This window comes from Emiliania huxleyi (genome assembly GCF_000372725.1).
Source record: "Emiliania huxleyi CCMP1516 unplaced genomic scaffold EMIHUscaffold_423, whole genome shotgun sequence".
In the NCBI taxonomy this organism is placed as follows: Eukaryota; Haptophyta; order Isochrysidales; family Noelaerhabdaceae; genus Emiliania; species Emiliania huxleyi.
In genome coordinates, this window is record NW_005198809.1 from 16,274 (window position 1) to 38,792 (window position 22,519).

The 22,519-nt window shown below is 69.1% G+C and overlaps 8 protein-coding genes across 8 annotated transcripts; 3 read left to right on the forward strand and 5 right to left on the reverse strand.

Annotated features, from left to right (window-relative positions):
• Positions 1–766: 766 nt before the first annotated feature.
• On the reverse strand, positions 767–6,297 carry EMIHUDRAFT_118758 (hypothetical protein; the record flags this gene model as incomplete). Its single annotated transcript, XM_005769419.1, has 9 exons — positions 767–1,301; positions 1,794–4,171; positions 4,538–4,615; positions 4,791–4,922; positions 5,124–5,281; positions 5,387–5,448; positions 5,712–5,740; positions 5,857–5,901; positions 6,046–6,297. 9 exons carry the CDS (start codon positions 6,295–6,297, stop codon positions 767–769), a joined length of 3,669 nt encoding a protein of 1,222 aa, XP_005769476.1.
• A 1,224-nt stretch (positions 6,298–7,521) lies between these two features.
• EMIHUDRAFT_244515 (Hypothetical protein) lies at positions 7,522–10,178 on the reverse strand (the record flags this gene model as incomplete). The annotated part of the gene is made up of 3 exons (XM_005769420.1): positions 7,522–7,581; positions 8,746–9,716; positions 10,082–10,178. 3 exons carry the CDS (start codon positions 10,176–10,178, stop codon positions 7,522–7,524), a joined length of 1,128 nt encoding a protein of 375 aa, XP_005769477.1.
• Positions 10,179–11,128: 950 nt separating this feature from the next.
• On the forward strand, positions 11,129–13,267 carry EMIHUDRAFT_470341 (hypothetical protein; the record flags this gene model as incomplete). The annotated part of the gene is made up of 3 exons (XM_005769421.1): positions 11,129–11,542; positions 11,614–12,063; positions 12,188–13,267. The coding sequence occupies 3 exons, from the start codon at positions 11,129–11,131 to the stop codon at positions 13,103–13,105; spliced, it is 1,782 nt and encodes a 593-aa protein (XP_005769478.1). The 3' UTR covers positions 13,106–13,267.
• Positions 13,268–13,766: 499 nt separating this feature from the next.
• On the forward strand, positions 13,767–14,113 carry EMIHUDRAFT_75875 (hypothetical protein; the record flags this gene model as incomplete). The annotated part of the gene is made up of 3 exons (XM_005769422.1): positions 13,767–13,876; positions 13,948–13,982; positions 14,046–14,113. Coding segments are annotated over 3 exons (213 nt in total), but the record flags the coding sequence as incomplete, so codon positions are not given.
• Positions 14,114–14,290: 177 nt separating this feature from the next.
• Positions 14,291–15,545, reverse strand: EMIHUDRAFT_445297 (hypothetical protein). Its single transcript, XM_005769423.1, is given in 3 exon segments — positions 14,291–14,317; positions 14,335–15,211; positions 15,303–15,545. 2 exon segments carry the CDS (start codon positions 15,507–15,509, stop codon positions 14,555–14,557), a joined length of 864 nt encoding a protein of 287 aa, XP_005769480.1. The 5' UTR covers positions 15,510–15,545; the 3' UTR covers positions 14,291–14,317; positions 14,335–14,554.
• Positions 15,546–15,742: 197 nt separating this feature from the next.
• On the reverse strand, positions 15,743–16,762 carry EMIHUDRAFT_244519 (hypothetical protein; the record flags this gene model as incomplete). Its single annotated transcript, XM_005769424.1, has 2 exons — positions 15,743–16,657; positions 16,730–16,762. The coding sequence occupies 2 exons, from the start codon at positions 16,760–16,762 to the stop codon at positions 15,743–15,745; spliced, it is 948 nt and encodes a 315-aa protein (XP_005769481.1).
• Positions 16,763–17,115: 353 nt separating this feature from the next.
• EMIHUDRAFT_459056 (putative DNAJ) lies at positions 17,116–18,953 on the forward strand. The gene is made up of 5 exons (XM_005769425.1): positions 17,116–17,641; positions 17,821–17,868; positions 17,944–18,009; positions 18,075–18,299; positions 18,398–18,953. Exons 1-5 carry the CDS (start codon positions 17,171–17,173, stop codon positions 18,653–18,655), a joined length of 1,068 nt encoding a protein of 355 aa, XP_005769482.1. The 5' UTR covers positions 17,116–17,170; the 3' UTR covers positions 18,656–18,953.
• A 1,637-nt stretch (positions 18,954–20,590) lies between these two features.
• EMIHUDRAFT_57544 (cyclin-dependent kinase) lies at positions 20,591–21,271 on the reverse strand (the record flags this gene model as incomplete). The annotated part of the gene is made up of 2 exons (XM_005769426.1): positions 20,591–20,971; positions 21,101–21,271. Coding segments are annotated over 2 exons (552 nt in total), but the record flags the coding sequence as incomplete, so codon positions are not given.
• Positions 21,272–22,519: the final 1,248 nt, after the last annotated feature.

The following is a 22,519-nucleotide window of genomic DNA, read 5'->3' on the forward strand; positions in this document are numbered from 1 at the left end:
CTGGACTTGCACGAAGCCATCGATGCAGCGGAGTGACTGCGACCCTGCCCCCTCTCCCCGCAGGCGGCCGAGTCGATGCGTTCGCACTTTGACACGCACGGCACGCTCCTCGCGGACGCCTGAGAGCGGCGAGGCGCAGGGATGCCCGCCGCCGCCAGTCAGGTCGCTCCCGTCTGCGAGCGCCACAATGCACAGAGCCCGGTCGAACTGAACCATAACTGAACTTGCACTGTTGCACAAGTCTCACGTTGCCGTGCTCGTGTTTCTCGTCCTCCACCCGCTGCCTGGGGAGGACAGGTCCTCGGTGTCGCAGGATACGAACTACATACGCGGGCGCTGCTTTTTTACGTTCGCGCGACGCGGCGGCCGGCGGGCATAAAACACACGTTTCGTTTTGTGATGCGGATTGATCGGCGGGGCTCTCTCCTCGCGGTCTGCACTGCGCACACTGCGGTGCAGCCGCGAGTCGCCCGGGCCCGCCATGGCCCGCAGCGCGCAGGCGTAAGGAGGCGAGGCCGCGGGCGCGGCACGGGCCCCACGGCCCACATCGCGCACGGCCACTCCGCACTCGGCAGGCGCACCCCCGCACGGGCGCACGCCCCGAGCCCCTGTATCTATAGCGATGCCGCATAGTAGATCATACCGTACACGTTGACGTAATTTCGGGGAGGCGGGGAGTGGGGGCCCGCGCACACATACCGCCTGCACATAGACTTCTCACTGCGCGCGCATGTCAGGCGGGGGGGGGGGTGGGTCTTGAGCCCCCTCATTCTGTGTAGTGCCGCATCTCAGCCTCTTCTAGCTTGCGCAGCGCCTCCAGCAGCTCCGCTTTCGAGAGCCCCGCCACAACCTTCTCAACGTCGTCGCCCCGGGCGGGCGGGCCAAACGGATTGAGGCCGTCGCGACTGCTCGAGCTCGCCGCGGCCGGCAAGTCGAAGAGCGGCGGCAGAGCCGGTATCACCACGCTGCCACCGCCGCCGCCGCCCGCGCCACCGAACGTTGGGCTGCCCGCCCCCGCCGTCGTGCCGAGCCCGGGCCCGAATGCCGCGGCAAAGCTGCCGCCGAAGCTGCCGCCCGCCAGCGGCGAGTGGTGCGGGTTGGGCTGGTGCGGGTTCGTCGAGCGGGCCTCGTGGCCAGCGCCTGGCCCGTCGGGCAGGTCGAAGGGGAAGTCCTCCAAGACAGAGAGCGCCGCTTGCTCCGCCAGCGAAGCGTCGGAGAAGCAGAACCGGTCCGGACTGCCCCCTCGCTCGGGCGCCGCGGCGGGCGAAGCGGGAGTAGTCGCGTCCGACGCGGTCCGCCGCCTGAGCGAAGAGAAAGACTGCGACGCGGCGTTGAGCTGCGACGCCGCCGGGCCGGAGCCGCTGCCGGCACTGCAGGCAGCGGAACTGCAGGCCGGAGGGGTGCGGGCCGGAGGGAGGCTTCGGCCGCCCTCTCCCCGCCCTGGCGATGACGGCGGGGCGGGCACGGGACTGGACAGCGCCGGCCTGGCCGAACCCCCCTCCCTGCCAGATGCGTGCCGCGCCCTCGCTCGGTCTCGCGCGCCGAGCGGCGGCTCGCCGATCGCGGAGGGCGGGTGAGTCGGCGCGGGCTGTCTGACGTCCTGTCTGGCGTCGCTGGCTGCTGCCTCCCCGCCGGCCGGCTGGACTGGTCCGGGCGGCGATGCGGCCGGCGGCAGGGGAGACTCTGCGGCGGTCGTGTCTGCGCCGCCCAAATCGAGCCCGTCGAGCGGAGTCGCGGAGCCGCCGCTCGCCGCCAGAGGGAGGGACCGAGCGGGAGACCCCCGCGCCGCCGACCCCACCACGACGGCATCCTCGCCGTCCGCAGCCACGTCGGACACGCCGCTCGCTTTCGCCGCCGCGTCCGGCGAGGGGCGAGGCGCCAGCGCCTGTCGACCCTCGGCGCGCGCACCGTCCGAGGCGGAGGAGGTCGGCGGCCGGCGTAACGCTGCCGCAGCGACGGCGCCCGCGTCGCGTGAGCTGGACTCGCCCGAAGCGGTGGCGAGGGCCACAGGAGGTCGAGCCGAGAGGCTGTCCGCGACGTCGGAGGCGCCCCTGTTCGCCTCTGGCCCGGACCGCCTCCCCGAGGAGCTGTCGCCGCCCTGCCTCGCCTTGACCGGCTCGGCGCGGCTTGGACGGGGCAGCGCCGCAGACTCGGAGCCCCTGCGGGGCACGGCACGCGCCGCCGCGTCTCCGCCTCTGCTCCGGCCGGAAGGCTCCTTGGCGGGCTTCGGTCGCCGCTCCTTCCGCCCGAGCTCGTCGTCGTTCGCCGGCGCCGGTGCACTGCTCTCGGCCGGCCGTGCTGGCGGGTCGACGAGCGACTCCGTTGGCGGCCGCGCCAGGGACAGGAGCAGCACGGCGCGCAGCGGTGATGGAGACCACGCGATGAGATGCGCGGCAGCCTCGAGGCAGCCGGACTCGAGGAGCGACTTCAGGCGCGCCGCGACGGGCTCGCCGGCGAAGAAGAGGCGGCACACCCACGCGAGGAGGAGCGCGGGCGCGAGAAGAGCCGCGCCGACGAGCAGCTGGCCGAGCTGGCGCGAGAGGACGCATGTGGCGACGACGGAGAGGAGGGACGGAGTGAGGGAGAGCGACGCCATCGGGAGCGCTTGCACCCGATCCGCCGTGAGGAGCGTCAGCGCGTCCAGCTCGAGGGAGTGAGCGGCGCACGCCTCGCGCAAGTCCACAATGTCGGCGGCGGTGAAGGCAACCTTTCGCCACGCCCTCAGGCCGAGCGGCTCGGAGGTGCGGTTGCCCTCCGTCGCCCTCCCCTCGGCGCGCCTCCTCACGGGGTGGAGGCGGCTTGAGACCGACTCGAGCGTCGAGAGCCAGCGCCTCACCCCGGCCGCGTTGTAGTGCGCCGCCCTCGTCCACGCGAAGTGCCAGCCGAGGCTGGACAGCCGCTCCGCCAGACCGCGGCTGGCCGCAACCTCGACGAAGAGCAGCCGCCCGCCCTCGAGGGACGGCTCCGCGGCGAGGTCGCCGCAGACGCGGCCGTCCTCGTGGTCCTCCTCGCTGAGCGTGCGCCCGGCCGCGTCGGCAGCCGCCTGCCGCAGCCGCCTGCCCAGCTCGCGGATGCTCCTCGACGCCGCACCACGGGGCGCCCTCCCCGCCGAGCCGCGCGCCGCCTCCCCGTCGACCTGCGCCGCGTCGGGTGCCCCGCCGAACCGCATGCGGCGTAGCCGCTGGGCCGCGCTGGGATGCGAGGAGGGCGGGCTGACCGACCGGAGGCCCTCGACCAGCGCCTTTTCGTCGTCGGTCGGGGGCGCGACCTCGTCCGAGAGGAGCGACGTCACCCGCCAGAGCACGCGGTGCGGGTCGCGCAGGGAGGCGCGCCCGTCCGCGTACGCGAAGCCGGAGAACACGTCCTGCAGCGGGTGGAGCTGCAGCTTGATCTCGGCGTTGACTCGCCACGACCCTCCCGGGACGTGCTCGCGCCACACGCCGCCGATGCCCTCGAGGAGCGACGCGCCGGAGTGGAGCTCGAGCCAGCCCGACGGCTTGCACACCTCGCGCCCGACCATCCACGACTCGCGCCTAGAGAAGAGAGGGGGGGACATGAGGAGAGCTGGGGGAGAGGTGAGCAAGTGCGTCATCCGCGACTCGCGCCCCGTCGGGGAGTACAGGTAGAGGCCTCCCTCGTCCGACGCCTCGCTCGCGGGCCTGCCGCCGTCCGCCTGCTGCATGTGCTTGTCCTGCATGTGCTCGTAGACGGGCACGCCAGAGCACTCCAGGTCAGTGGGCATGTAGAGCCCGTGCGTGTGGGGCTGGTAGCGCGAGCCGAAGATGTACACGCAGCCGGTGGAAGCGCCGCAGTGCGTCAGCGCGCGGATGGCGTCTGAGCGGGACCACGCCGAGCCTAGCGCGGAGCGAGGAGCATCCTCAGTCGCTGCAGTACTGCGAGACGCGGCTGCCCTGCGGCCCCGCCGCGCGCCATTGAACTCTTGCCACGGCCCCGAGGAGCCCGCCTGTAGGAGCTCTGCACGCTCGGCCATGGAGCGCACCTCGACCCAGCCGTTGGAGCGGCACGGCTCCGTGCCGATCAGCCACGAGTTGCGGCGCGCCGGCGAGTAGAGCGAAGCGGGCGGGTTGCCACCCTCTGCGCGGCCGTAGCGGACGGCGCGGGTGTACGCCGGCTTGCCGTTGCAAGACCCGTCCTCGAGAAAGATGCCGTCCTGCAGCAGTCCCGGCGGTGAGCAGTCCCGGCGGGCGGGCGGTGCGACGCGAGAGGCGCCACGCGGGGAAGGGGCTTGGGCGGGCGGGCGGTGCCTGGGTCATCTCGGGTAATCTCGGGTCCTCTCGGGTCCTCTCGGGTCCTCTGCCTGGGAGGAGCCGGCGACGATCAGACAGGCCGCGCGCGACGAGGCGGCCGTCGTCCGTCGGACGACAGACGCCACCTAGGCACACCGGCCAGTGGGTGGGGGCCTCGGCGGGGGCGCAAGGGGCGGGCGAGGCTTCGTAGCGGGCGGGGGCGCAAGGGGCGGGGGCGGGCGGGCCGCCTCCGCCGGGCAGGGCGCGATGACGATGTTTGAGTTTTTGACCCAGGAGGAGGTGGGGCTCGTCTCGAACCAGGTGCTGTTGTCGAGCTCCTCCGCCGTCTCCGCCACCGAGTACCGCTCCTGCGGGCGGGCAAGCGCGTGGGGAGCGGGCTCCGAGCTGCAGGAGCCGGCGTCGGGACACATCTGCACCATCTCGGCTACTCTCGGCTACTCTTGGCTACTCTCGGCTACTCTCGGCTACTCTCGGCTACTCTCGCGCCATCCACTTGAGGCGCGGCGAGTTGTCGCACGCCACCGGGCCGATGTTCCACTGGTGCTCGAAGCCGGGCGAGTGCAGAAAGAGGGAGTCGATCGTGGACCGCTGCCGGTAGACGGGCTTGTCTTGGCAGCTGCGGCCCGTCCGCTCGTAGACGCCGTGTATGCGCGGCTGGCGGCGGGAGAGGGGGCGGGGGGGGTGGCGGGGGGTGGGGGGTGGGGGAGGAGAGGGAGCGGAAAAGCCCCGAGGGAGTGTCCGTCTCTGCGCCTGGTGTCTCTGCGCCCGGTGGAGCGAACCTGTCCCTACCCTGCCCCTTACCCTGTCCCTAGCCCGCTAGCCCCGGCCCTGCGCCTGGTAGGCGGAGCCGGTGACGTAGATGCAGTCGGCGAGACCGACGCACCGCGAGCCGATCGCTTGACTGAAGAAGCCGCTCGGCAGCGAGGTTGCGGAGCGCCACGGGTCGAGCAAGCTGCCGACGAGCTCGCGCGGCTGGAGCAGGAGGGGCGACGAGGCGACGAGGAGGCGGCAGCCTGGAGAGGGCCAGGGTCAGGGTCAGGGTCAGGGTCAGGGTCAGGGTTGTTATGCCCAGGGTAGGGGTCGCGACGGGCCGAAGCGGGCGGTGCGCGGTGTCTCACCCGTGGCGAGCAGGACGCACGTCAGAGTCGGCACGAGCAGCGAGCAAGCGGCGCGGCAGAACCTAGTGCACCGGCCGGCTGCCTCTCGCAGGAGTGTGCAGAGGGCGAGCGGCGGCGGCGCTTGGTTGCGCCTCCGCGCGGCGTCGCCCGCCGAGCGACTCCAGCTGGCGAGGGGGCTGGAGCGGCCGCGCGCGCCTGAGGACGGGCGGGCAGCAGAGGCGGGAAGGCTCCGCGGTCGTGCCGAGGCGGGCTGGGGCAGCGGCCGGAGAGGGATGAGCGCGCGCCGGCGCGCACACGGCCGGCGCCTCTCGACTCGGAGTCGGACCTGTGCGGCTTGGCGGAGCCGCTCTCGTCCTGCAGCGCGGGGAGGGGAGGGTGCGGCCCGGAGCCGCGCTGGGCCGGGCGCCTCTACCCCCGCCGCCCATCCCGCCCTCCGATCCACGCCACGCCTCGCATCTATTTGCAGGCACCACCTCGCTCTCAAGCAGCTCAAGCAGCCACTCGGCGCCGAGCGCCTGCGTTGGAGAGAGCGAGAGGATGGTTCAAACCTTCCCTGGGGAGCTCTGGCGTGCGCGGTCCGTCTCTCGCCAGCACGAGGACGGAGCCGACGAGGAGCGGGCGGTTTGCGACCTGCGCGAACGGCGGGTCGGAGGTCAGACCGCGCGGCGGCGCCGATGCCGCCGGGGATCGCGCGCCAGGTGGTAGACGCGCTGGAGATCGGACGAGAGGTCGTACACCACCACCGCGAGGTTGAGCAGCTGCAGCGACTGCAGCGACGTGTCGGCCGTCAGCGCGACCGAAGTGAGCGCCCAGTAGATTGCCGCGGCGGCGACCCCATGCCGAGCAAAGATGCAGGAGATGACGACGCCCGTCAACGCCCAGACTTGCAGGCTGGCCGCCGAGAGCAGCATCGCGGATGGCGATAAAGGGGTTTGGCGACCGGCGTAGCGTTCTGCGGGTGCCGGTCGGCGAGCTCTCTCTCTCTCTCTCTCTCTCTCTCTCACTCTCTCTCTCTCTCTCTCTCTCTCTCTCTCTCTCTCTCTCTCTCTCTCTCTCTCTCTCTCTCTCTCTCTCTCTCTCTCTCTCTCTCTCTCTCTCTCTCTCTCTCTCTCTCTCTCTCTCACTCACTCACTCACTCACTCACTCACTCGTTCACTCTCTCTCACTCTGCAGGTGCCGGCCGGCGAGCATTCTCTCTCTCTCTCACTCACTCACTCGTTCACATAAACGCACAACCCCGTTCACTCTCTCTCACTCTCTCACTCACTCTCACTCTCCGCCACATAAATGGAAAAAAGCACCCCGCCCCGCTCGCAGGGCGTGCATGCGGCCCGAGACCCTTTATTCTTTCGGCAGCCAGAGTGCGGAGAAGCAGGGAGGGTAGGAGGGTTCGGGCTCCTTGCCGTCTAGCGGGTCTGCAGTTCCCCTAGCAGTTCCCAAAACTCGCCAAAAATCGGCCCGCACCTACCTATCAGGGGCCGTCGCGGCTCGCGGGGCGGTGCGGGCTCGCCCATCCCTACCTACCTATGTGACTCTCTCCTATGTGTCAACCCGGGACGGACGGACGGGCCGCCTCGTGGGCTGAGGGAGGGTGTACAACAAACTCTGCATCATCAGCGGCGAACGAGGCACGGTCGCTCTCCGACATGAGGCGCGTTGGACTTGCGCCACGGCCCAGCGCTGCCCTGGCCTTCTGTCTGCCCGCCCAATGGGTGGCAGGTGCCTCTGCGGCATGCCTCACGGCTGCGACTGGCCGGCGCCTCGGCGCGTCAGCTCGGCTCGGCGTAGCGATAGTGGCCAGCGCAACTCGCCTGGACTCTCAACGCTCAGCCAGGTCCCAGGAGCTCCCGCACGCGCTGGCGCGAGGAATGCACGCCTCGCCTCGCGCAAATGCGACCGTCCTCGCAGCCGACAGTCCACCGCCTGCTAAATAAGCACTCTGCGACGAATGCGGCACCGGCGACGCGCTTGGCAGGCTGGTCACGACGCAGTTATATAGGGTGTTGTGTGCCGTCAGAGTGACTCTCTGTGTGTCAGGCTCAGGGATAGTCAGGGCTGTCCATCAGAGCTCCAGTAAGCTCGGAGACACCCCATTAGCGCGGCTCGACCTCTTTGAGTCACTGCCTTCCCGGCGGTTACTTTGGCTGTAGAGCCTCGACAACAAACTCTACAGCAAAATCGCGCTCTACATCGCTCTACAGGCGACTCACATCGTCCCGCGCCGGATGTAGAGCTCTACAGCGTTCGGCCGGGGCGTCCTGGGCGGGCAAACGCCCGCCCCGGCGGCCGACTCTGGGATTGTAGGTCGAGTCTTGGTGGTACGGAGACGGTCACGAGACGGGACGGACGGGACCTCCGGACTCTAGGACGACGCCACGGGACTCTAGGAGAGAGAGTGTGAAGGGAGTCTGGCGGGGCTTTGGCCCGACGTCCCCCCCCTCGACGAGTCGACGTACGGCTCTAGTCGAGCAACCGTAACTCGCTTCGTCAATCTCTTCGGACCTTCGATGTGAGTCAGGTCGGAGTCCATCGGCGGAGTCGTCGACATTGTGGTCGACGGCGTGTGCGAACCGATGGCGCAGTGGCGTGTGTTGGCGAGCGAGCCGAAGGCGCGGGAGAGAGAGAAAGTCGAGAAAAACTCTCTCGGCGGAGTGGTCGACATCGTAGTCGACGGCGTGCGAACCAATTGCGTAGCAGTCGTGTGGATCACCGGTATTACATACGCCCTGGCGAGCTGGTGCATCCACTCGGTTGCTGTGAAGAATTGAGTCCGGTCGTTGTCGCGATTGTGAAAAAAAAAATCGTCGTGTTGACGCAAAAAAAATATGTTGATGCCGTGACCTCCGGGAGGTTGAGTGGCGACCTCGGTGAGGTTTACTTAGTTCGTTCTACGGAGTGACAGCACCTCCGGGCGGTTTTAGAACTTTGATCGGTACTCAAGCCACACAGAACACCCGCTTACTATGCGTTTGCTTTTCACCCTTTGAGCGCAGGTACTCGGCGAACGAGTTATTGATGAACTCGCCGCCGTTGTCGCTGTGGAAGCGCCGTTGGATGGTCGAGACGTATGGCGACATATCTTGCTCATAGCGTGCGTAAGTATGCTCAAGGTCGCTCTTTTCTCGCATCGGGTATACCGAGATGTAGCCGCTAAAGTCGTCGACGAAGACGGCGGCGTACCGGAAGCTGTGAACAGCGCTTTCAGGGAGAGGGCCAAGGAGGTCGCTGTACGTCAGCTCTCCCACTTGGGTCGACTTCTCAAATGTTGGGGCTGTCTTTGTCTCCGGTAGTTTCTTCATGCGAGAGCCGACGCACGTTTCACAGGAGTGGCGGTGTTCGGCGATCGCTTTTGCGGGCACATGGATGTCGCAGCCGACAGCGTGCTCTGGCAGTTTAGCCATAGCTGCGAGAGGCATGTGCCCTAGGCGGCGGTGCATGAGCTCCACGTCTGGGCTCAATTCCGTCCATAAGGCAGTGGATAGGCTTTGGTCGTACCCGCTGACTGGCCTGATGGCCACCCGTGAGATGTCTTTGGCGTTTGACACCGAGACTTCTCGTCCGTCTATGATGAGCGTGTCGTTGTTGCGTGCGCTGATCGAGCTCACATCTTGAGATGGGATGATCTCGGAGCCGTTGAGACGGCGGTCGCGATTCACCGAGAAGATGTTTGCTTTGAACGTCGGGAGGAAAAATCCGTTGCGCACGACGGGGAACCAGTTGCCGTCTCGGTCTTGCACCTCGAAGGCGAAGGGTCCATAGGAGTGACACGTTTCGGATTGACCCGTGCCGGTATTCATGCGGACATTGGTCGGCACGTGGGCGGAAGGGTCGAGGATGAAGGCTTTGTCTCGGAAGACGTGGGCGCCTCCGCATGAGTCGATGTGGAGGTGCGTCGTCTGGTCGCCTTCGTCAGCGGATAGGTCGGTAAGGTGTGCTGATGGCGTTCCGCAGGTTTCACTCACCAGCACGGTGAACTGGTCAGCAGAACAGCTGATGTCGAAATTAATCTTGAAGTGTCGTGCGTAGAGGTAGTCAACGAGGGCGAGAGCGTGCTTAAACGTCCTCTCGTCGACATTATGGGCCTCGGACACGGACGGCAAGCGCGTGTACTGTTCGGGGAATTCCCGAAAGTTGATTGCCGCGTACAGTGCGTCGGCGGCGCCTGGAAAACCGTCGAGCCCGCCTCTCTTGGCGAGCGTACTGAAGGCGTCGGTGTTGTGGGTTCTGACTTGCCCCTCATCAAGAGCGCAAAGGCACGCCTCGAGCTCAGGATAGAGGTCGATGTACTCTTCTTCTGGAGGGCTTGGTGGCGCGCTTTCCGGACAGTAGACTTGCCGGTGTGGGCTCGGTGCTGTCGTGTTCGGAGCGCTCAATGAGCTGGGGCGGACCGTCGTGTCGGGCCCCGCTTACGGAGTGACAGCACCTCCGGGCGGTTTTAGAACTTTGATCGGTACTCAAGCCACACAGAACACCCGCTTACTAGCCTACTTTTCAGCGTTTCCGGGCTCGCAAAACCCGGCGGGTGCAGCGGCGCAAGACCTCTCGGAGGTCGCAGGCCGACCTCGGGGAGGTCGGGGAAAAACCCCCGTTCGGCTATCTACTCGCTCCCCCGCTACTCACAGACACTACGGCTGTCACGGGAGACTCACAGTGGCTACTGAGACTGTTCACACGTGACGTTCACACCTGGGGGACCAGGGTGTATCCGCAACTCGCGCAGCTCTACACCCTCCCTCAGCTCGTGGGCTGGCACGCCCTGTTTAGCCGCGCTTCTCGCTCGTGGCCGCGCCATGCCTGACCCTCCCCAAGCTGCTCTACCTAGACGGCAAGGTGCCCGAACCCAGATATGACATATGAGTAGGTGATAAGCTGTGGTCCGCTCCCAGTCTGGGCGTGGTCGAGACCGAGGTGCCGAACTGAGAGCCACTCCTGGAGGCTGCCTCCGGCCACCGCTCGACTACCCACGCACATGGCCGGTCCTGTGGCTTGCCTGGACTCGCTCAGAAGCCTCAATTCGCGCACACCTTTGCTCTCTGGCTCCCGCGAGTGCGTTTAGGCCACTCAAAGCAGGCGACGCCGAGCACCCGCAACGCATCTCGCTGGGGCGCCACCTATCGACCCGACTGATTGGCAGCATCAAAGCCGACCCCATGACGGTCCTTCAGCCCCATGAGACAGGCAGTTTCGCCCTGATCTCGGTCCAAGACGGCCAACGCCGTGTCCGGCACCTGCTGGCTGCTTCACGGGGATGCCCCCCCCGGACACATGCTGCAGCCCCGAGTGGATGTATTGGTCGTTTGTGGGTCCCACAAGACTACTCTAGTAGGGGCCGGGCGCTGGAGCGTCGGCGGTACACCTGTGCAGATGTTGCACGGGTGAAATGGCTCCTCGTACAGGGTAGGAGGCAGGTGGTGGGTTTGAGTGTCGTGAGTGCTTGCAGCTGCGAGTGCAGCACCGTTTGTGACTCCCATGGATACAGTTGGGTGGGCCACGGTGCTGGGGGGCGGTCCGGTGCGCCACAACAGCCTCCCCGGCTGACCCCCATCCAGTTCGGCACCTCCATCCTGACCGTGGAACCCCAACCTCAACCGGTCATATCTCGGGCGGACTGGCACCTCAGGAGCTCATCCTGGGCGGTTTGGGGGAGTCTTGGGGGTGTACTTGAAGGTGGTAAACAGAGTTTTGCACCGCAGCTTAACCGAGGGGCGTGCTGAGCACCGTGAAAACAGCGGACCACAGCTTATGGCACAGCCACGCGGCGTTCGAGTTGGCCTCTGCCTCGCCCTCCTCTGCTACCTCCCCTCCTCTGCCAGCCTCGCGCTCCCAGAGGCCTTCCGTCGGGCGCGGGCGCGGAACGCCCGGCTGCAGCGCAGCGCAAGCTCGCCGGCGCCGCGGCCGCCGCCGTCGGCTGCTCCTCTCGCGTCGGGCGAGGTGGCGCTGCCGCCGTCGCTCGAGGAGCGGCTCTCCTCCGCGCTCGGCGTCCGCAGCCTCAACCCGCTCCAGCGACTGGCGCTGCCCCACGCGCTCGGCGGCGGCGACACTCTCGTCCACGCAGAGACGGGCGCAGGCAAGACACTGTGCTTTGCGCTGCCCATCGCCGCCTCGCTCGCCGCCGCCGACGGAGCCGCCTCCTCGCCGGCAGCCTGCGACGGCTCGGTGCTCTGCTCGCGCCCTCGGAGGACGCGCCCGGCAATCCCTCGAGAGCCAACCCCGGACCCGCCCGACAGGTGCACGCGCTTGTGCTGAGCCCGACGCTCGAGCTGTGCGCGCAGACGGCGGCGGTGCTCAACGCCCTCCTCCCGGGCTGCGCCGCTGTCGTGGCGACCGACGAGGCCGCGCGGCTCCTCTCCGGAGGGGCCGCCGCCTCCGCCCTCGCCGGCGCCCGCGTGCTGGTGTCGCCTGCCTCGCTCGCCCTCGCGCTGCTCCCCGCATCTGAGGCGCCGGCCGGCGGAGGGCGGCGCGCGAGCGGCGCGGCGATGAGGGCCGACGCCGGCCGGTCGCGCGGCGCCGGCCGGAGAGGCGGTGGTGGCGGCCGGCGGCCGGCGGCCGGCGGGAGGGGAGGCGGCGGGAGGCGGTTCGAGGAGGGCGGAGAGGGCGGCGCAGTGACGGCGGTGCGAAGCCGCTCGCTGGAGCCGGGCGGGCTGCTCGGCTCGCTTCGCCTGCTCGTCCTCGACGAGGCGCGGCCGTCCCTCCCGCACACCCGTTCTGCGACACCCTCCCCTTGAGAAGAGAGGCTGGAGCGGGCCCGCCCTTGTGAGACGCCGCCTCCCTCCAGCCCTCCCCCCCCCTTCTCGGCGGCAGGCCGACGCGCTGCTCGGCACGCTCGGCAAGTACGCGACGCAGAGGCAGAAGGAGTCGCGCAGCCGCCACCCCAAGCCCGCCGCTCTCGTCGTCAAGTCGCTCTTCACCGCCGCCGCCTCCAGACCACCCTCCTCCGGCACCCTCCAGCTGCTCGGCGCCTCGGCCACCGTCGGACGTCCGCTCCGCCGCGAGCTGCAGGCCCTCTCCGGCCGCTCGCTCGCGGTGGCGCAGCTCCCCTCCTCTCCGCCTGGCGCAGACATCGGCGCGCCCTCCGCCTCGCCGGCCGGCTCCTCGCGGCAAGCGGCCTCGTCCGCGCGGGCGGTGGGGCTGCCGTCGACGCTCGAGCTCGCCGTGCTCACTTGCGAGGGGGACAACACCGCGCTCGCCCTCCAGCGCGCCCTCGGCGCGGCCGGCGAGGGCGCCGCCCTCGTCTTCGTCCCCGACGGCCGCCCGGTCGGTCCGGAGCTGCGGCTGCTCCGCCAGTGCGGGCTCCCCGAGGCGGAGTCTCTTGTCGACTACCTCGCTCGCCGAGCGGGGGGCGGAGGCGCGGAGGGCGGAGGCGCGGGGGGCGGAGGCGCGGGGGGCGGTGGCGCGCCGCTGCGGCTCGTGGCGTCGCCTCGCTCGGCGCGCGGGCTCGACCTACCCGAGGTGAGCCTAGTCGTCATCCTCGGCCTGCCCGCCTCGGCCGACACGCTGCTCCACCTGGCGGGCCGCACGGCGCGGCAGGGCGCGGCGGGGCGCGTGGTGCTCATCGCCACGCCCGACGAGGCGGCGGGGCGGCTGGGCGTGCTCGGCGCGCAGCTGGGCGTCGACCTCCGCGCGCGCTCCTCTGCGGTGCGGGAGCGCGACGAGGAGTGGGCCCGCACTTGGGCGGTGCACCAGCAGGTCGTCCAGGCGGAGAGAAAGTACAACAACTGAAGGGTACGCACTGGAGGCGGAGAATTCGATTGGAGGAGAGAGAGGGCGGGCCGCCGGGGGCGTGTGTGGCTTGGGCGGAGGGGCGGGGTGCAGCTCCTTTCAACGCACAACGGTCAGACTCACGTCCTTGTGGAGAAGAGGTATGAGCGTATGATTAGAAAGAAACCGAAAGAAATTTAGGGACGCGGCCCACGATCCACGATGCTGTGGGTCGATGGGAGCGGGTCGGCTCTCGGCACCGCGCACAGACATTGCAACATGCAACAAGGCGTTCTTGCAGAACTTGCGCTACTTGGACCGCAACTTGAAAGAAAGAAAGAAAGAAAATAGACAGCCCAAGGGAGGGATGGGAGGACGGCACGCCGCCACCACAACTATCAACTTGGTTGGTCTTGCGGAGATGGAGTCGCGTCTATTTTTTTCAAAAGCGAAAAGGGCGTAAGGTACCCCCTATTTGATAGTTTTTCGCTTCGCTGCGCGGCCTGGGGATGGGTAGGTAGGTATCTCGTTTTGGCGCGAGTCAGTGTACAGACCCCCTATCCTGGTAGGAGCCGGAACCCAGAGTTGCCCATACACACATGGTCAGCACCGACGCGCCTACCGCCCACACGCCTTGCGACACACAGCTCACGCCTCGCGTCCCGTCACGACCCCGCTTTAGTCGGCGCTCCTCAACTTCCAGTCCTTTCTCACCTGCGTCCTGCTCTTCATCTGCACGTCCACGTACCTCAAATCGCAACGGCCCTCAATGTTTAGAGAAAAGAAGCCAGGGTGCGTGTAGCGACCACCGCGCCGCCCGCCAGCGGCACGCCGCGTCACCAGCTGTCCACGCGCGCTGGCAGGCTCTTCTCACTCGTCTACAAGGGCGCTGTCATTGGTGCGCAATCGCGCCGTGCACGCAGCTGCACCCACCCTCACCCGACCCCGCCGCGTGGTGTAGGCACGAGGTTAAGTCCTTGGGTATCTGCTAGCTGTCTGCTCATGGCCGCATGGACTCTCTTCTTCTGACGCACCGCCAACCTTCGTGGGCCGCGTCTCTCTTCACTCTTGCATTTACGCATTACGGCGCGGTTCTTTTGGGTTTAGCTTTGAGAGTAAGGGCTAAGGCGCGCGGCGCGTTGATGTCGACTGTAAAATCGCCCAAAAAACGAGCCGCAGGCTGTGTTCCCGCTGCGCCCACTCGCCGAATTGCCGGTCCATACGAAACATAACTGATAACACGTACAGTAACACACGCGTCCTCACGGCCTGGGGTGCTGCGGGTCACACGCAGAGCGGGACGGGGCGGGGGGGCACAACAGCTCAAGACAGGCGGGTGTCGGGTCGTCGGGTCGGCGCGTGGCTCTCGCCCTCGGCCTCCGTCCCACGGGCCAGACACAGGGCCCCACACCCGCACAGCTCTCCCCGTCTCGCCACTCGCTCCACCGTCTAGAGGCGCCCGGGTTGCGCTCAGAGCTCGTCGTGCAAAGCGCGCTTCATCGCGGCGTTCTCGCGCCGCAGCATCTCGAGCTCGGAGGCGCCTCCCATGCCGCCGCCGCCCATCCCCATGCCGCCGGCCATGCCCGCCATCTGCTGCTGCGCCTGCGCCATCTGCTCGGGCGTCACCTCGAGGCCCATCGAGCGCGCCATCGCCGCCATGTCGGAGGGTGCCATCGAGGCGACCTTGTCCTTGACGCCTGCCATCATCTGCTGCGCCTGCGCCTTGAAGGCCGGGTCCGCCATCAGCGCCTCCACCTCCTTGCGCGTGTTTGGGTCCTTCATCATCTCCATCACTCCCTGCATCACGCTCGGGTCGCGCGCCGCCTGCTGCAGGTTGGCCATGCCCAGCTCCGCCGTGTTGAGCTCGCCCGCCTTGTGCCGGTCCGCGTTCCGCAGCTCCCACTCCGACGCATCGCCCATCGCCGCAGCGCCGCCCATCGCCGCCGCGCCGCCCGGAACCTGGCCCATCGCGGTGGCGGTCGCCATGCCGGGCACCGGGTTGCCCTGGGCGTCGAGCATCCCGCGCGCCTTGGCCTTGGCCTCGAGCTCGGCGAGCTTGGCCTTGGCGGCCTTCATGTACTGCGGGTCCTTGAGCATCTCTGCCGCCTTGGCCATCACCTCGGGGTCCTGCGGGCGGGCGGCGGGAGGTGCGGCTTACGCTCCCTGCCTCTCTCGCCGCCTGTCGCGGCGGCGGGCGCAGGAGCGGAGCGGCGCCCACCTTCATGCCCTGCATCACCTCCTGCATCTTGTCGGGGTTGCGGCTGAGCTGCTCCCAGCCGGCCATCGCGATGTCGACGTCCGAGGGCGGCGGCGTGGCGTCAGCGATGCCGGACGCCTCGCCCTGCATCTTGTTGCGGCGGCCGAACTGGGCTTCGGCCGCGAGCGGTGCGCAGATCAGGGCGACGCAGGTGAGGAGGCGGGCCATCGTTGCTTCAGGTCGAAGGCTATAGGCGCCACCAGATCGTGATCGAAGCGGAGTGAAATGGCTCGGCAAAAAATGAAGCAAGGCCGAGGGCGGAGGGTGTGTGTGTGGGGGGGGGGTATCGTCACATCGATGGCGCGGTGGCGAACGCGCCGGTGTCTTTGTCAAGCCCATCGGCCGCTCACACATTTTACCCTCTCGATCGGAGGTTCGGAGCCCACACATTTCACCCTCGATCAGGGTTCAGGGAACCTCGAGTGCGTGGCGACGTTCGCCGCTGCGGCGCGCCTCTCCTTGAGCGCCTGCGCGGCGCACTGCGCGTCGTGGATGATGTCGGCGTTGGTCAACCCAAATGCGCGGCAGGAGGGGCAGAGTTTGTTGCCGAGGACCTTGACGCACCCGACGTCGAGGCGGAGGGGTCCGCCGACATCGCCGCTCGCGTAGACGTTGGGCAGGACCGGGAGGTTGCAGACGAGGTTCTCGTTCTTCACCTTGAAGAGGATCGAGCCGTCCTTCTCGTCCGACTTCGTGCCCAGGAAGGAGTGGTATCCCTCCTGGATGGAGACCATGTTGCCGAAGTGCTTCTCCAAGAGGGGGGCGAAGTGCTCGATCTGGGCCGCGGTGTCGATGGCGCCGCGCGTGCGTATGGCGAGGAGGCCGTCTGAGTCCGTGGTCGCCTGGGTCTCGCGCGCCTCCGCCTGCTTGCCCCACACGGTGGCGTCGAGAGCGGCGAAGGTGATGGTGATGTTGTCTGGCGCTGGGAGCTGTAGGACGCCACCGCCGGTGTACTGCTCGAGGAAGGCGCGTGCCTCGCTCTCGCCGCTGAAGGCGACGCAGATGGCGCGCGACGTGCCGATGATGGGCACGCTGATCGCGCTTGCCTGCTGCGCCTCGCCGCCTGGTGTCTTCTTGATCAATTGGCGCACCTCGGTGACGAGCGCCGTCTTGTTCTGGATGTCCGGGATGTGCGAGCCGTCGCGCGCCGCGAGCGCGACGTGCAGCAGGCGCTTCGTGCCGCGGTCGGTGCCGGCGGCCGCCGCAGCGGCCATCTGTGCAGCGTCCACCATAATGGTGTCGCCTTCTTTGGCGTCGTCGTCGTTGACGCGCGCGCTCGCGAGCTCGCCGTCGAGGCGGCGCTTCACGCCGAGTCTCTGGCCATCATCGGCCTCTTGCGCGCCGTCGCGGCCGCGCGCCGCGCCCTCGGCAGCGGCAGCGTTGAGCACCGGCGGCGGCAGGCCGGCCGAAGCGAGCGCCATTCAAGTGAAGCGCCGAAAGAAAACAAGGGATTTTAAAGATATAGAGCGGTGGAAAATTCTTTGTGGCCTTCGCTGAACCTCCCACAGCTGGTGCCACGAGCAGGGGCAGTGCGTCCCACGGCGGCTGAGCTCGCGCACGCGCCGCCAGGTATGCTGAGGCAAAGAGATTCCCTCCTCGCTCCGCCGAGGCTGCTGCTGATCGTGTTCGCCAGCCTGCTCGCGACCGCCGCTGGCGCCTGGTCCGCGCACGCCGGGCAGCGGCAGCAGCCGTGGCCGCGCCAGGCGAGCCGCTCGGCGACGCCTTCGGCGCTCGCTGCGCCGCCGCACGCGTGGGGCCGCCAGCGCGGGAGCGCCGCGGCCGCTGGGAGCGCCGCCACGCCGCGGGCGCCGAGAGCCGGGCGCGTCTCCATGCAGGAGACGGACCTCTACCAGGCGCTGGGCGTGGCGCGGAATGCAAACGACGGCGACATCAAGCGCGCGTACCGCTCCGCGGCGCGCAAGTACCACCCGGACGTCAACCCGTCGGACGACGCCAAGGAGAAGTTCCAGACCATCAACGAGGCGTACCAGGTGCTCTCCAACCCCGAGATGCGGCAGCGGTACGACCAGTTCGGGATGGCGGGCATCAAGGGCGCCGCGGGCGCGCCAAACATGCAGGACTTTGACCTCGGCGACATCTTCGAGTCCTTCTTTGGCGGCTCGCCGGGCGGCGGCGGCGGCCGCGCGCGCCAGAACCGGCCGACGCAGGGCGACGACCTCCGCTTCGACCTCGAGCTCGACTTCAAGACGGCTCTCTTCGGCGGCGAGAAGAAGATCCGCATCACGCAGCTCGAGGCGTGCGCGACGTGCGCGGGCTCGGGAGTCGCGCCCGGGGCGTCGGTGCGCCGGCCCCCTCCCCGCCCGCCGCCCAGGAAGGGGCGCTCGAGCCGGGCTCCCTCGGCACGCCTCCGGGCGGCACGCCTCGGGACCCCCCCCCCCCCTACCCCTCACCCCTCTTAACCCACTCTCCCTGACCCCCCCCCCCCCCCAACGCCCACCCTCTCCGCCGCGACTCCCAGGTGACGACTTGTACAACCTGCGGCGGCCGCGGAGTGGTGATGCAGACGGCGCGCCCGCTCCGGCCGTTATCCCCGCCCCGCCCCCTGCGGCAAAGCTGACCCCTCCCCTCCCCTGCCCCACAGGTCAACACCATCCTCGGCAGGATGCAGCAGCAGTCGCGCTGCCCCACCTGCGGCGGCTCGGGCTCGGTGCCGCTCTCTCTCCCCGCCCCTCCCCCCCGCTCGCCAGCTCAAGAGCCTCCGCCTCCGCGCAGGTGGTCGAAAAGTACTGCGGCTCGTGCGACGGGCGAGGCACAAACAAGCGCTCCAAGCAGCTCACCGTCACGATCCCTCCCGGCGTCGAGAACGGCAACCGGCTGCGCGTGCGCGGCGAGGGCGACGCGGGGCCAAAGGGCGGCCCCTCCGGAGACCTGTATGTCTTCCTCTCGGTCTCGCCGAGCAACGGCTTCCGGCGCGAGGGCATGGACATCTTTTCCGAGGCGCGCCGCCCCGCCGCCGCCCCGCCGCCGCCGTTGTCTTGCCGCCGCCGGCTTTGGCTGTGCGCGGTAGAGGCTGGCCCGCCCCCCTCCCCTCGCAGGTCAGCGTCTCGTACCTCGACGCCATCCTCGGCTCGACTCTCAAGATAGACACCGTGGACGGCTCGCCCGTCGACGTGGCGCTGCCGGCGGGGACGCAGCCGGGCGCGACGCTCCGGCTCGAGGGCAAGGGCGCGCCCAAGCTCAACAACCTCAACGTGCGCGGCTCACACTTCATCAAGGTCAACGTACAGATCCCAAAGTCCCTCTCTACGAAGGAGAAGGAGCTGGTCACAAAGCTGCGCGCCGAGTCTCGGTAGGCCGCCGTCGCGGGGTAGGAACTAGGTGGGTGCCGGGGTGAGGAGAGTGGGGGCGAGAGAGAGGGCAGCGGAGGGTGCTTTCGTGCCAGACACGGGGCGAGGGGGGGTGGTGCGATCGTCACCTCTCTACGAGCCGCCGCTGGCGCGGCGTGGCGCGCGGTGTCGGCGGTGGCTTGCAGTCCTCCCTCTCCAGCACTCACTCGCTGTCGCTCCCTGTCTGGGTGCTTTTCTCTCGTTCTCGATTCTCTCGATCTCGTCTCTCCTATCTGTATTTGGCACAGAGAATTTTTTCGTCCGCAGTCCCGCTATATACCCACCAATCATCGATGATCTACAGAACACACTAATCGAGCGAGCAGAGTCTTGAGTCTTCACCTCAGCAGACCTACACCAGTCAACACCCGCGCCGCGGTGCGCGGATGACGACGACACTCGACACCAGCATTGACGCGTTGAGCAGGACACACCAGTAACGCACCGGCCAGACGGGGCAAGAGCGAGGACACATGCACAAATTCTCACTTCTTCGCCTCTGGCTCTGCCCTCTATGACATGGGGGAGTTCGGGGGGGGGGGGGGGGGGGAAGGCCCTGGCTAGCGGCTTGCCTCACCACTGCTCGGCCCCGTCCTCTATCGACTCGTCGTGTACGAGCAGCGACGCGGAGAGCGCACCGCCCGCGTGCGGCGAGAAAGGCGGCACGTGCAGCGCGCCGAGGAAGCGAGAGGCGATGAACTTGCGCGCCAGCGGCGCGAATCGGCGCGGCTCGGCCTCGGCGTCCTCGTAGTGGGCGTCGAGCGACGCGCCGTACTCTTGGAGCGCCTGGCGCGAGAGGTGGCCGAGCTCGCGGTGCGCGATGGCATGCTGCGCGCGCAGCAGCTCCAGCGGCCGCGAGAGGCGCGCCGCGCTGTAGCCCGTGGCCTGCGCCATGAAGGGCGTCCAGTACGCCACCGCCTCGCTTGCGGCGCCCGGCGAGCCGTCCGTCCAGCGGCCGGTGCGCAGGCAGGCGGCGGCGAGGCAGAGCGCCGCCGAGGCGACGAGCGAGGGGCGGAGGGGGGCGCACTCGGCGATGAGGAGCGAGAGCTCGCAGAGGTACTGGGCGAGCATCGCAACCTGGCGAGGGGAGCCGTGGGGTGGGGCGGAGAGCTGCCCCGGCGCGTCGGCGGGCACCGAGGGGGGGTGGGGGGGGGGGGGGCGTGGCGCCTGGCGCGAGAGGCCTCGGTGGACCGAGAAGAGGTCGGGCCACGAGAGGCGCGCGAGCGCGCAGAAGAGGCAGTCGACGGCGGTGGGGTGGGCAAAGTCGAAGTGGAGGGCGACGCACAGGGAGAGCTCCGCCTCGAGCAGCTGCGCCGTCGAGTGCTCGTCGCGGCAGTAGTGCGTCAGCTGCTCGACTGTGTGCGTCTCGACCTCTTGGAACTTGCAGGCGAGCAGCAACGCGGCCGCCGCGCTCACGCGCAGCCGGCGTTCGTCCAGAGCGCCGCTCGGCGCGGCGGACACCGCGCCGGCCGCGCCCTCGTCGTAGAGCTGCGCGCGCGGCGCGACGGCGAGGTAGCGGTCGAGGACGGTGACGGCGAGGTGGACGGTCCTGTCTGAGCGGCAAAACTCGCACGCGGCGCCGAGCAGCCACGCGACCGCCTCGCTGCGCGCCTCGTCGGCCGCGTCGCCGTGGCGGCGCCAAATGGCGGCGCCCTCCTCGAGCCGCAGCGCCGTCGCCTGCTCCTCCTCCCGCGCGCGCCACGCGCGCCACACGACGCCGCCGTCGCCGCTCAGCAGCGGCTGCGACGGCGTCCCGAAGAGGCCTCCGCCGCCCGAGGGGAGGGAGCGCTCGGTGGCGGCGGTGGCGGGCGCGCGCGGGCGCGAGGGCGTCTTGAGACCGGAGGGCGAGCCGGACCCGTGCAGCGGCTCCGGCGTCTCCGGCCGCGCTGGCGGCTGCGCGGTGAAGAAGGGGTGCTCGAGCGCGCCGGCGGCGGAGATCCGCTCGGTCGGGTCGAGGGCGAGCATGCGGCTGAGGAGGTCGGCGGCGTCCGGCTGGGCGAGCAGCGGGGCGAGCGCGGGGAAGCGCGCCCAGTCGCGCGGCGGCATGTTCGGGAAGAGCTCGTTGTAGTGCGGCAGCGCCTCGACGCCGCGCCACGGCGTCGCCTTTGCCGCGCCGGGCGTGCCGAGCACCTCGAAGATCTTGAAGAGCTGTCCGATGTCCGAGTCGCCGACGAAGAGCATCTGTCCCGACGCCGCCTCGGCGAAGACGCAGCCCGCCGCCCACACGTCGATGGCCGTCGTGTAGTGCGTCGAGCCGAGCAGGATCTCGGGCGCGCGGTACGGCTGCGTCACCACCGTCGGCGACGAGGCGCCGAGCACGTGCGCCGCGCCGTACAGGGCGCCGCCCCCGCCGCCGGTGGCGGTGGTGCCGCCGCCGCCGGCGGCGGAGGACGGGCCGAGCAGCCAGCGCACCGAGTTGAAGTCGGAGATGCGCACGTTCCACCGCTCCCCCGGCAGCGCGCCGCCGGCGCGCCCGTGCGGCGCGGCTGCGCCGCCCGCCTCCTCGAGCATGATGTACTTTGGCTTGAGGTTGCGGTGGGTGATGCCCTGCGCGTGGCAGTGCGCGAGCGCCTGCAGCACCTGCCGCAGCACGCAGCGCGCGTCCTCCATCGCCACCCGCCCCGCCTTGAGCAGCACCTCGAGCGGCGTGCCCACATCGCCGTAAAAAAGCTGCAGCTGGTTGCGGGGCACGTCGACGTTGACGAGGAGCAGCGGCACCACGGTCGGGTGGTGCAGCTGCTGCAGGCAGCTGATGGAGCGCAGCAGCCGGTACGAGACGCCCTCGCCCGCCTCGACGTAGTCGAGGTCGACGGAGCGGCAGAGGAGCCGGACGCGGCCGAGCTTGCGCTCGCACTTTGCCCACGAGCCGGTGTGGTCGACGCGCGGCTGGCTGAGCAGCCGGAAGTGGCCCTCGTGGCCCTCGTGGCTCAGCAGCCGGTCCGTGTCGATCGAGGAGAAGCGCGTGCGCTGCCAGAGCGCCGGGTCCTGCGCGACGCGCCGCCACCGGCTGCTCACCCCCGCGTTGCTGAGCGTGTCCTCGACGTCGAGCGAGCGGAAGACCTCGACGAGGCACTCGTCGGGGAGCGACCCGATGCCCGCCGGCTCGGCCGGACCGGGCCGCCGCGAGGAGCGCCGAGTCTTCATGCGCCGACTGCCGTGAGCTCAAGCGACCGCGCGCGATTTTTTTTGTGTGGGTATAGACGCTTGCTGGAGTGCTCTCTACTGCCGCGGCGTCCCTGTCGGTTCGGAGGCGCCCGGCGGCCGCGCGCTTGGTGCCGACGTCGACCGGCTGCTCTCGCGGCGCCGAGGCGTGCGTGCCGCTTCGGTCACGTCACGCGCGCTGCGAGGTGTCTTTTGGCATGTGAGCGCTTGGCATAGACGCCAGGAAGCTCGCCTTCCTTGGCTTGCCTGCGGCCGCGGGCGTGCGGGCGGGCACGCCAGGCTCGGCGACGCTCCGCGCGGGTCTTCGAGCTCGGGGCCCGCGACGAGCGAGCATGGCTCGTCGCTCGACGGGAGCCTGCCCAGCATGCTCTCGGCACTCTGTACAGCCTCGACAAGGTGTCTGGGAAGGCCGACAGGGCCAGGGCGGGCCGCCTCGTGCGCGATGGCGCGCTGAATAGTACCATGACTACGAGCTCTCGATCGGGTCGCCGGCAGCGGGCTTGCGCGGCGCGCCGCTCGACGGCAGGCTGCTCTCCAACCTTTCAACAGTGTCTTTTACCTCGCTCCTCTCGCTGCAACCGCCTGTGCGGGGGCCGGCGCCGGCCGCCTCGCTTCGCCAGCGCTGCCTACGCCTACGACACGCGCATCGGCTCGCCGCCCGCGTCGCCT